General features: G+C 54.6%; 1 protein-coding gene across 1 annotated transcript; it reads left to right on the top strand.

Annotated features, from left to right (window-relative positions):
• Window positions 1-11,453: 11,453 nt before the first annotated feature.
• MYB (Transcriptional activator Myb) lies at window positions 11,454-12,154 on the top strand (the record flags this gene model as incomplete). Its single annotated transcript, XM_037316767.1, has 2 exons — window positions 11,454-11,942; window positions 12,011-12,154. The coding sequence occupies 2 exons, from the start codon at window positions 11,454-11,456 to the stop codon at window positions 12,152-12,154; spliced, it is 633 nt and encodes a 210-aa protein (XP_037184864.1).
• Window positions 12,155-12,666: the final 512 nt, after the last annotated feature.

The raw sequence follows: 12,666 nt of genomic DNA, 5'->3' as shown, positions 1-12,666 counted from the left end.
AGAATGCTCATAGTGACCGTGCAAATCTCGCCTCCGGTAGCTAATGCCTCAAACTAGAACGCTCTCACCGCAAGAACGGTTTATAACAAGAACTGACTGATGTCGTTGATAACGGCTTTGTAAACATAGAGAAGGCGGTGACTCTAAGCCCAACGTCCGCCATTGACCTCGTGTCAAGCTTACAGAAACGGTATAAGATCCGACAGCAAGGACACTCGGGGGTGCGGGGGAAACAGCACCAGAGATCGCGTACAGACGTCGGTAGTGGTGTCTGCACTTATCGAAGAAGCTAACACACCGAAACTGGACTCCGTGGAACCAACCCGTGAGCTCTTGAGTGATCGGTGAAGAGCAACTCCGGTAACTACAATTTTGGACGACCAAAACCAGGCTGATATCATGAACATGTATGTGGAAATCCATTTTTAAAGCAGATTCCAGCTGTTTGTTATCAACAAGCCTTATCTCAAATCTGGTAGCCGCAATTCTTCAACAGTGGATGCGACAAGTCCCATGAATTCTGACTGACAGCTGCAAGTGCTTGAAAAAAACTCAGCACTTTTCTCTCCAGAAAGAAGACTCACCGTTGTGCGATATAATATAGCGTTACACACAAAGCTCCCAATTCCATTTATCTAGATCCATATCTATAATCCTCCATGCGCAACTCCCAACATGTCTTCGATAATAGCGAAACCCAGCACATTTCTCATCGCCATGGAAAGAAAAGGGCGGAACTTGCCATAGGCCTACCAGCCACGGGAGCTCACTTGGCCAGACATGCCACCATCTTTCTTCCCTTCTAACCTTTTTCTTCGCAGTTTGCCGCCTGGAGGCACACCTTGTTGACTGCCGTACCACCATCCCCGACTCTGTTGCGCATATACCTTGTGGCCAACCTGATGCTCGCACTTCCTCTTGCTCACATCCTCAGAAAGGTTTCACGAGAGTCCCAGCATGAAATGGTTTACAAGCACGCTACACAACAGCAATTGGCATCAGGCAGCACTACTACATGCACTACCCATTCTCTCCTCAATGTTCTCAACATCAGTCATCTCTTAAAGTCCCATTCAGCTTTGTGGGTGGAAATTCGAACAGGTTTTGGCAAAGCGGAAACAATCCACAGCACGCCTGGCTCCAAGAAGATCATCAAGTCAACGTCAACTTCATCCCCACAGAAACTCGATATTCGCTGCTACGCCGTGTATTAATCCCTCAGTTGATAGCCAAAATAATGGAACGACAGCACCTCGTATCACACCTCTCACAAATTGGCCCCCAATGGAACACGAAAAAACACAAAAACAAATTCACGATAGTCCCCATGTTAATAGCTCACTCGGTTGTCCCGACACGTTGCACAGAATTGCCTTGGCCCAAAAAGATAGAGCGGAAGAGGTCATGGCGGTCAAAATCGCTATCTCTCTCTTGTTTTTCTTGACCTGCACGTCTTGTTTTCTTTCTGTTCAATTTTCTCTTGCTATTTAGTTCAACACAACGCGCACACACACGCGCTTTGCTTTACATATCTTGCTTGCACTGCAATTACGTTTAACCACCATCTGTTCCGCGCATCCCATCCCGCACCTATGACGTCTTGTGAAAGAAGCATTCTATCTACTCACGGCCAAGCTTTGACAAAACGAACTTACATGACGCAAGTATCAGTAATCGCAAAACTGACGCTGACATTGCAACCTCGGCCAAAATCAGGTCCCGTGGAAATTATCATGAGACATTCGGATCACAGCTCTGCAATGCAATGTTTGTCAGTGTCACCAATAACGCTTTTTGGATTTGCATGGGACAAAAAGAGCAAAAAGAAAAAGGTTGCCAATTAAAAAAAGAAACTACTCTATTTCATGCGTTTGGAATTAGTTGAAACGATATGTGAGCTATCACAGCCTGTCAGCCGCACTTATTTCGTTCCTGTTAATGCGTTCTGTGTTCTGTGAAACATCCTCTTCCAAGGGGCTACGTAACCACTTCGCACTTGGAGGAAGGCGTTTAGGGAGGGGCCGCAAGACAAAGACAAAGATTGGGAACACTCTGTGAAGACGGCGAAGACGGGGACGGAGAGAAAAGACGTACGCCGACGGTGATGATGGAGGCCGGACGACAGAGATGGGGATGCCCGAGGGCATGCGAACGAGATTGACACTGAAGACGGGATTGGCGATGTTGAAGGCAGCAATAATAGAAACACGAAAAAGTATGATAGAGAAGGGCATTATACGGCCCCTCCGTATTGCCAAACAGGTGTTCACTAAAACAAGCAACAACTGTCATGAGCTGTCATGACTTTGACAGGCAGTTGCGCTTGACGCGAAGACGAACGCTGCCTCCGCGGGCGCCCGTCATACGCAGAGCCCCGTTCGACTCTCGACCGGGCCCAAACTGCCGGAATTTGTCATTGAGGGGCACGAGATGACCAGGTCAAGGTAGGAGAACACGGGGGTGGCGGATGATGTGGATGCCTTGGAATAGAACATCAGGGGAGGCAAAACTTCTAAGGTCTTCCTGATTTTCGTTCCAAGGCTTCCATGTAGCTTCTCATCTGGGAGAAGTTGGCAGGGGGCCTTGCTTCGCTTGCGGCTGGACGATATGCAGGTACGGACGGTGGGTGCCGAGAAAGAAAGGGATCATCTTGAAAACAGGTACCCCGGCGGTCTAAAAAGGGAGGGAGTTGCATGCGTGACGACTGTCAGTCGTGTTTTTTTGCGGCGTCTGTGGAGTCGATGTCGTTCATCGTGGGTGGCCTTTGCTGTGCCCCGTGTATCCGCGGCCGCTACACCGGCCCCGACCGTTGGAGTTCTTTTTTGGTGTCTAGCGATGTCTCTGTCTCTTCTATCTTCGGACGACAGTGGCTGCAAACGGTAAGGCGGCGGGAAGGCCGTTGAAGATGGTGGGCAGTCTAATCGCTGATTCAGCGGGGTAGATGGCCCGCGCAAATTGGGGATTTCATGCATTAATGCGACTGGGCGAGTTTAAGACAGGGCTTCCCCTTTCGGTGCGGTTCCCAATGTTCAAGGTCGATGCGATGGAAACGCTGTGCTGGATGACTCCGGAGAGGCTAGCTGCCCTGTGGATATTGGCAGCTGGGGCGGCAGATTGGCAAACGTGTCTGTTGACGAAGATTGGGTCATAATGGCCGATATGTCGGCAGAGTTGTCGTGATATTGGCATGGGAAAAAAGGGGGCTGTTTCCGTGTCTCTCGGGCCTTTTTGTCTGTGTACTCGTTGTGGCGGCGATGGAACGAAACGTCATCGAGCTGCTGCATCCTTGGAGATGGGGTCGGGATGGGCTTAAGGTGCGGCTGATATTGACGATTCATTCCGTGTTGGGTATCTCTTGGCCCAGGCCATCGGGAATGGGGGCTCTTCCTGGCAACGTCGTTGGACGAACAAGGGTTCGCGAAAAGGAACAGAAGAAAAAAGTGGCAAGGTGCGGATATTTTTGGTCGTGGAGATGTGGCTGTTTTCGGGGACGTGATTGGCGATCAGCACAGTCGACGCCGCAATTGAGCGTCTGTGGAATGAGCCACAGGACGGCGCATGAAGACGTCGAAATGACTTCTGGGTCAACCCCCGTCGGGCGAGGAGCAAGATGCGTTGGATCGGGCGACCTCTCCAGTCGGGACGAACTATTGCGCTTGGAGGGTGGAGATGAAGCACTGCGATCCGGAGATGGCTTTGGCTCTGGCGGCTGGGTTGAAGGGGGACCCGGCAGTTACGAGATCGAGGACAGGAGTTGGCCGTCTTCTTCGTGGCCTGGCCCTCTTGTCGTATCGTCTGCTCGTTTCCTCCTTCCCAAACCCAATGCGAGGCTTGGATGCGGCGCTTCGCTCGTCGGCAGACCCAAAAGCGTAGGTGGCGCAAGGTAAATCAAACGTCGTTGGGAGGGGCTGTCGCGGATCTCAGGAGACGCTCGGAATCGGGACGCCGAAGAAGTTGCGACACGTTTGCTGGTTTAACGTTCAGTTGGAGACGTGGAGGGCGGGAAGCGGTGTAATTTCGACAGGGCTGGGCTTTTTTCCCCCCCAATGGACCCTCAACCTCGACGACGAGGAAAACGGCTGACCAGGTCCCTTGAACTAGAAAGCTGGCAAGGTGGCTAGGTGCGATCAGAGCGGCGGCGGCGCTACTCAGGAATTCAAGGTTGACCTGTTGTCCAGCAGAAACCCACCGGGTTTAGTGTGAGTTGTGACAGCATCAGGGACCCCTTCCCACCTTACTTTTACTTGGATCTTTCTCCAACGGCCTTCTCCAAAAAAGCCAGCCGGTCAGCAGCAATTAAGCCCTTGAACCTTTTTCTTTTTTTTTTTCTCTTCCCTCTCGCTGGTGGGGGTGCCCGGTGGGCGGAGAGGAGAGGTCGGCCGACCCGGTCCCGGGGAATGGGTCAGAACCCTGGAAAGACAATGACTTGTGAGACCTGCCCTGTGAGACAGACGATGCACGGCAGCGGCTCTGTGGTGTGGCACAAGCTACTGAGGCAAGTGTCTGATGGTTGCAATATGCGGGGTGTTGGTAGGCGGTAAGCTAAAGTGAAGTGGTAAGCATGTAATAACGTAAGAGGTAGGGCACGGCGTTTAGGTGCTCATTTCGGCGGTGTCAGTGTGCTGGGCGTGCTGGGCAGGCAAGGCAGGCTTGATGACTTCCGCCGAGCGACGAGTGGCCCAAACCGCCAAGAATACGAAAGTTCATCAAGCTTTGGGCTGAAGCGACACAAGCCCATGAAGGCTCGCAGGGCGAGACAGGGGGGTCGCTGTCACGCTGCAAAGGTCGATCGTATGATGGCCTCCTTTTGAAGCGCGGCAGGCTTTCGGCTCGAGTCCGGGGAGCAGTCCCTCAGGTGAGACCAACGTTGTCATTGTTAGGTAGTTCGCTGTCCCTGACATGGTACCTGAAGTACAGGCACGGCGCCGGCTGTCATCCGGTGTATACTGACGGTCCGGACTCACGGGCACGAAAAAGGTTTGCGGCAAGTTCGGGCCCTCAGACGAGTCAAGGAGGATGTTCCCAGGAGGTGTAATGTGAGAGGCCCAAAGTGTAAAGGGCAGCCAAGACAAGAAGTGCTGCAGTGTCGGCACGGCCAGGTGTTTGAGGGAATGTCGACGCGGAAAGTGGATGACGAGCTGAAAAAAACGCGAGGTCAGGTATCTCGTTGTAGAGTAGACAGACTCTGGAACAGGCTGCACCTCGCCTTCGTGTAATGGGACTGTAAGTGGCTGTCAATCTTGCACTACCCACCGCGTCCTACGCTGGAGCCGAGCTGCCGAGATGTAATCCATGCGATGCATGCAGTCCCTAGGGATGAGGGATGAAGGAAGCATGGATGGGTGGCCGGCAAGGGGTGTTTCTTCTGGCGGTCAGGCCGTTGGTTGATGAGCAAGCAAGCAGTGTGAACCAGAAGAAGTGTCGGTCCTCGGACTGAGATTGCGATCTCGCCGGTAAGAAAACCTGGAGGATATCTGGCGGGCACCGGGGTCATCTTGGGTCTTAGGTGGATCGGTTATTGGCAATAATCAATCTGTTTTGCGCGGGAGACGAGGATGGCGAAGACGAACTGCTGGGACGGCTGGGCAGACAGACCCAAGGCCGGTATGGATTTTGGGGGCTGATTTCTGGAAGCATGGAGATTTCCGTCCATGGAGCTGACATGTGCAATGTCCGGTGTGGTGCAGCGCAGCGCAGCTAAAGTGCGGGAGCGGGAGCCAGGCAGTAGATTGCAGATGCAATGCAGGGCAGCGTGGTGCAGCGTGCAGTGCAGCAGTCGCGGCGGACCTGATTAGGAGACAAGGCAAGGCAAGGCAAGGTATGATGGAGAATTGGAGAATCCCATCCCCCAAGTCCGAACACTTTGATGAATGGCCTGTCGTCTGCAGTCTGCGCCCGCTTGGAGGCCTGCCTGATGGCCTGGTGCCTGGGTCTTGTCTTGTCTTGTCTTGTCTTGTGCAGTGCAGTGCAGTGCAGAAGAAGGAGGTGAGGGCCGACTGCGGTTAGGTTGGGTAAGATTGAGATGAGAACACCCCAACCAAGTGCCAACCTAAGGTCCATTAAGGTGTATTAGGTTCCTTGGCCGACTACCCAACAGCGGCTTAGTGTCGAACGGGAAGGAACCATCAGATTGCATCGCCTTCGTCCTTCGTAAGGTACCTTCCTGCGCCTTGTGGTTGTTCCTGCTTGCACTGCATTTCTTCAGGCAGGAAGGAGGCAGATGCGAGGTGCCCGGTGCCTGCCTCCGAAGGTACCTATCTACCTTACCTCACCTACATAGTGCATCCAATCAAGGCAAGGTAGGAGCGGACATCGGACACTGCCCGCGTGCCTGCTGCCTTTTCCTCCCCTCAAGGTCCTGCCCGGTGGCCTCATGGTCGGACGGTGACCAACAGGAACCCGATGGACCTTCATGACGATGGTAAGAAGGGGGAGGCTGACGACTGACGACATGCCACCACAACGGCATGCTGGGTTTCCGTAGGCAGGACGGCGCCTAGGAGAAAAACAATTACGACAAGAGGAAGGCCCAGCCCACCCGTTTGTGGGGACGGGCTTTGAGGGTGAACGCTAACGCTGAACCTGGTGCTGGTGGATCATGGCTCTGGACCTCTTGTTTCCGTTTCGCTGAGTGCTGTTGGCAGGCCGGAGCGATGTGGATTGCCTCCACCCGCTGCTGATGGACCCATCTTCTGTCAACCCATCGCACTTGCCTGTTCCTGATCTTTCCATTGCGGTACCTGCATTTGGGGCAAGGTAACTGTAAGGTTAGGAAGGAAAGGAAGGCCCCCTCGCGGGTACGTGCCTGCCTCGTCTTCAGACTGAGGCTTGGCTCTCAATGCGAACTGTGTCCGCGCCTGCCTGACGACGGGCCGTTTCCAATCCTCGCCAACGCAATTGCAGTCAGTGTTTTACGAGGAGACGTGATTTGAGAAAGAAGCCGAACCTGCCGCAAAGGCCACCACCTCATCACCCCAAGTCCCCTACGTACCTTCTTTGCAAAGGCCCAAGTAACGGCCAGGTAGGGCCGGGCGAGGTAAGAAGGTAGGTGCAGAAGGTACCTTCTCACCTCTTGTTGCCGCAAAAGTGACTTGGACATGACGAAATCGCAACCTGGGACACACGCACACACTCACACACACCACCTCACACCGTGTCTCCGTCTCTGTATGCGACCGATTTCGAGACCAACACCAGCTTCAATTTAGACGTGCATTCATTGCATTCTCTGTCTCAATTCTCGTAAATTTCGCAATCTCTCTCCTTGTTCAATCATAATCACCACCACCACAACCATCTTCGGACGCCTCGTCGACCTTACTCCGTCCGTTCCCTCGTCCGCTCGTTTCCACAATCCTGGCATCTTGTCTCGGTCGAACTCTGCCTTTCTCGTCCATCCGGTCTTTAGTGGTCCGGTCTGGTCATCTGCCCTGCAGTCGCAAATCTCCAACACCACCACAATCATCCAGCAGAACCACCCCCATCATCATCGTCGCCGGCGTCGTCACCCACTCCGTCCCTTCCAAGCCCTCGTCCTCGTCTGATCACCATCCCCGTGCCCACAGACTCGACCGATATGACCACTGCCCAGCCTTCCGATTCGCGGCTGAGACCCTCCACCGAACCCAGAGGACCCCCAAAATGCAAAAAAGGACCTTCCAAGCCTCAAGGTTGACGACGAAGAAATAAGGTGATCAGACGCTAGAATGGAGTCCCACTCCTTCTAGAAAGATTGCCCGGGATCCCTGGGTCGCATAACTGATCTTTTAATTGCCAGGTATGCGTGAAACGCGTTTCCTTCATGCGATACCCGTCTGACCCCTGCTCCAGCTTCAAAACTACCCCCCTCCCATGATCCATCATGTCTCGACAAAGTCAACTCGCCCGGCTTCTCGCCCACCAGCAACCCACACGGAATCACTGCGATACCGCCAGACACTCGACCGCACCACAACCGCCAGCTCTGCGGCAGCCCTCCGCCGTGCTCAGTCCGAGTGCCCTACCTACCTCATCGTCCCTCCTCTTCGACTTTTCGTCCCAGCCTTCTCTCGTCCAAGCGCCCCTGCTACTGGCTCGGCCCTCTCCTCGTCGAGACGAGCCAACCTTCCTTGTCAGCAGTTGTTGACCTTGGCTCGACTACACGGTACTTCGCGGTACCTTTTGCCCAGGCGCCGATGCAGTCCTGGGCGACCACCAGCAGCTTGTATGATGACTTGCTTACCTTCACGAACCAAGAGCCCGGGATGTGCATTGAGTCGCACAATCTCCTAATTGCCGAGAGCCGGGGTTCTCTCTTTTTTCCGCATCTGCTTACACCCACCACATTCCCGGCTGGCTCTCCATCGGGTGGGTGGGTGCAACCGCGCGAGCACGCGTGTACGTTGCTGTGCAGTGGTCTTGGGATGCCCTCATGGCCATGGAAACGACGAATATGTCGAGTTGGGCCAGCCAAACACACGTGGTCGGCGGCAGCGCGCGCTTCCCATGCAAACAGACGAATAGTCAAGTCGAGCGAACGGCTATCATCCCATGGTTTCGACGACGGCACCATCGTGTGGCCTGGACGTCGAGTCGCACACGTCCCAAGTTCCCAAAATTCTTCACAAAAAAAAGTGTTACCCCACAGGCTAACTAGTCTTGTCTTGTCGACCCTCCCCTCCGTCCCATCTTGACGACGACGCGCGCGCGCCGCAACCCGCGTGGGCGTGGTTACCTCTATCAGCCGCCGCCGCCGCATTGCCGAAGCAGAACCTCAACCGTGGCGCCGCGGCCGTCTTCATCTCGGCCAATTTCATTCACAGTTGTACACCTCAAGTCGCTGCTCTGCATACGGCCATCTGGCGCCCTGACCTGCCAGATTCGAATGCTTCGCCATGGAGGCGAAGACCGAAGAGTCACGACGTTTCTCATCTTTGGAACGCAAATCCCCCTGCTGCGGTCGACTTCATCTTGTGTCAACCGGGGTCGCATGCCTCCTGGGACCACTGACGTTGTCTTCCGAGTCGCTCCCAAGTTTTTGGCCGGGAGTCTGAGGGGTGAAAGCAGGCCACAAGCCCCAACTGGCGGCACTGGAGATCAGGGCCAGAGAAAACCACAGGGTCGATCCAGCATTCGACGTCGAAAAGGCCCGGCCTTGTCTGCCGGCCGTGGTTTTTCTTCTCCTTTCCCACCCGGCAGTCCCTGGTTTTTACCCCTCGGCAATCTGCCCACTAGGACGAGTGGCCGTTGCAACCTTACCGTGTTGCTGGCCCTATCGCATACCAGAGCGGCGATTTCTCTTCACGGTTCTGCTATACCCTCCCTGCTTCAGATATACCCCCTTCATGGCCAAGGCATGACTTCTCAGCGCTCACCCAGCCATTTTTCTTTCCCAAAACCTGCTGTTTGCCCCCCGACCGGCTCCACTGCACTGGCCAGAATGGGCAGAGTTGTTCAGGTTGCGCTGTTCACTGCTGGTCCTCACCCGAAGAAAACACCCTGGTCAAGGCCGACCGGGGGGAGGAGGTCCAGGGACTCAAGCTCCCGCACATACGCACACACACACACACACACACACACCAAGTTAACTGCCTTGGGCCAAGAGCTGCCACCCCTGGTACTGTTTTTTTTCCCTCTCTCTTTTCTGACCTTTCGTCTCCTCTCCTCTCAGCGTGCACATCCCCTCAGTGAAGCAGGGGACCGAGCAACATGGGCGGCCTTCTCAGAACTTCACTTGTCATGGTCTTCCCAACCAGCCAGCGCATGGTAGGGCTCGTTTCAGCTTCTATGCCTCATTCGACTGAAGGTGTTTGGATTCCTTCCATGCGTTTTTCCAGACCTCTCTGCTGTCTGGGTCGCCTAGCTCTCCTTCCAGGATTTGATCGAAGTTATCCGGGGGCTTCTTAGAGTTACGAAATTGTTCAGACCTGGGCCCCGGGTGCCCTGTCTGTCAACTGTTCTAAGCTGTCTGCTGTCATGCCCGCCCCTCGCTCGTTGCATCATCAGAGCCGGCCGGGGGCACTCCTGCTTCTATATCCGGCAGCGAAACCCATGGCATAAGATCCCCAAATTATGCTACCGTCATCACTGGGCAAGGTTAACTTGAGTCTCCGCAACCTACTCAGGAACAGAATACGTCTCGCACATGGCGAATCGCTTACAATGTGCTTTAACTCGGGAACAAAAGCGGCGGTAGTCGATGTACCCTTTTTCTTTTGCCTCACACCCTGTGCATACCATACCTACTACCCTTGGCCCTCCGTCCCTCGTTCTCCTACCTACCTCGCACTCAGTCAGTCACTCAGAAGACTCCTCTCTTGCCCGGTCCCCTTCCCTTGTCTTCCCTTGCCTTGCCTTGCCTCAACCGACCAGACCCCCAGACGGGACCAGACAGACTGGAACCCACACAGCCCTCTATTCCTCTTTTCGATAAGGCACATCGGACGATATAATGCAGCCCTTGCCCACGTCCGCGCTTTCTCTTTTTTGACCCCTTCATCATTATATTAGCTGTCCAGGGCCAACGGGATTTATAATAAGTCAAGGGAAGATCCCGTGAGCTTAAACAGCGCGTGGCAACAACCAGTTCAAAAAGGGTAGCATGGTTACCTCGACTTCTATTTCGTCTTAATAATCTTTTCCCACCTTTCGCCAGCCAAAGGGAACCCATCCGTCTGGCCGTGCAGTCAGACAGCTCTCCACCAACGAGGAGACTAATTTCTACAAGACGGCAACACCACCAACTTGGGACTTGTCTCTTCCAGTCTCCGTCATCATCAGCATCAGCACCAGCATCAACCACTGCAATCACCGGCGACCGCCAACAATCTCTCAAAATTCCACAATACCCTTCTCCCGAGAATCCGCACCCAACCGCGACCATTCTCTCCACACCGCCTGGGCACGAATGTTCGTTGACTTTGGACGGGAGGTCTCATCACGGCGACACCATAGCGCTGTCACAGGATCGCAGTTTGAGAGACTTCCACCCAGCTCGCGACCCCGCAACGTCGCACCAACAACCCTCCCCTCTCCCGACGCCGCCCGAGAGGGCATTCGCTCAACCAATTCTTTCACTTCAGAGCCCGGCGACCGTCCAGAGCGGTTCGCTCTGGCGGAACCCATGTATTGGAGGCACACTGGCGGGCAACTACCGAGTAGGGGACTACAATGTCGATTACTCTGCACAGGAGTCGCATCCGGGCGAGCAGAGTCAGCAGCAGCATGGTTATGACACGACGCCATCCCATCAGCAGCATCATAGGAGCTCCATTCACCATGGCGCCCAACACACGCCCACACTCCATGATCCGTCCTCGAGCCACCATTCCCACCATCCGGGAATGCAGCAGCACCATCCTCACCACTCCCACCAGGTACTAATGGATCCGGCGCACCAGATGGGGCATGCCAGACATCTTGGCCCGCCTCATTATGGTGCTCCGGGTCCTGTGGTTGCTCCTCTATATCCCTCGATGACAACGCCCACCCAGTCCCACGCGCCGCACGGAGCCCCAAAGAGACCCAGACCTGATGACCTCGACCTTTCCGTGCCTGGAATCCCGGATCTGGAGCAGACTGACCTCGAGAGCATGCAACAGACGCCACTGGGAACTGGTTACGGGCAAGGAGTTCAAGTACAACCTCCCACGCACCACCACCATCGACTTCCTGACACAGGGCCCCCTTCTAAGCTAATGAGGCGCGATGGAGATGGCGGGGATAGAGGCGGCGCTCCAAGCGTGGTAGGACAAGCTGGCATGCCCGCTCCAGCACCGAGACCGCGAGGGCCGAAGCTCAAGTTCACGCCTGAAGACGACCAACTTCTAATCGACCTAAAGGAGAACAAATCCCTTACCTGGAAACAAATCGCCGACTTTTTCCCTGGTCGATCATCTGGAACCTTGCAAGTGCGCTACTGCACGAAGCTGAAAGCTAAGACAACCCAATGGACCGACGAGACGGTATGTTACCCTTGTGTTGACATCGAATCTATGCCCAAGTACGAATTCTAATCTTCCTTTTGGCTTAGGACCAAAAGCTTCGCACTGCACTTCAAGACTACGAGAATGAGAAGTGGCGCATTGTGGCCAACAAAGTCGGGACCGGCTTCACCCCTGCCGCTTGCCGCGAGCGCGCCCAGGAGTTGATGGGTGGTATGGGTGCTCCTTTATAGCATTCAATGTCTCCACCGGGAGCAACTGAGCCCCCGGCTGGAGACACCATCTACACGCAGCAGCTTCAGTGATGAAGAGGAGCTTGCCTTCAGCGATGATCTCCATTACGCGACATGGAACGACATGGCCCAACCAGAGCATTCAGACCGACTCCTCCGAACACCGCACTCTGATAATCACGCGGACTGTCGGGAGGACGCGAGAATCTACGATAAATCTGCAGTCGTTGCTTGTAATAGCTTGGGCTACCGACAATAAAGAGTACGCAGGGGTTCGAAGACCTGCTCCAGCTCCGACCTTCGAGCATTACTCTGAGACGGAGGCCCTGACACCGCAAACCGCACATCGCCTCTTTGATTTCAGCATGTCTTGCCCCTCGATCACGGCCGAGGGAATCATAGTCCTTTTGCTTCATTTTTGCTGGATTCCCCTTCCGCCTAATTCTAGAGATACCCCCGGACATCACGGGTTACCTTGTTCAACCCTTTTTTACCCTTCGACTTCGCACCTT

This window comes from Colletotrichum aenigma, assembly GCF_013390185.1.
Source record: "Colletotrichum aenigma strain Cg56 chromosome Unknown KSG_Cg56_contig01, whole genome shotgun sequence".
NCBI classification, from domain to species: Eukaryota; Fungi; Ascomycota; class Sordariomycetes; order Glomerellales; family Glomerellaceae; genus Colletotrichum; species Colletotrichum aenigma.
Note: the sequence above shows the minus strand (reverse complement) of the source record. Positions and strands in the feature narration are given on the sequence as shown.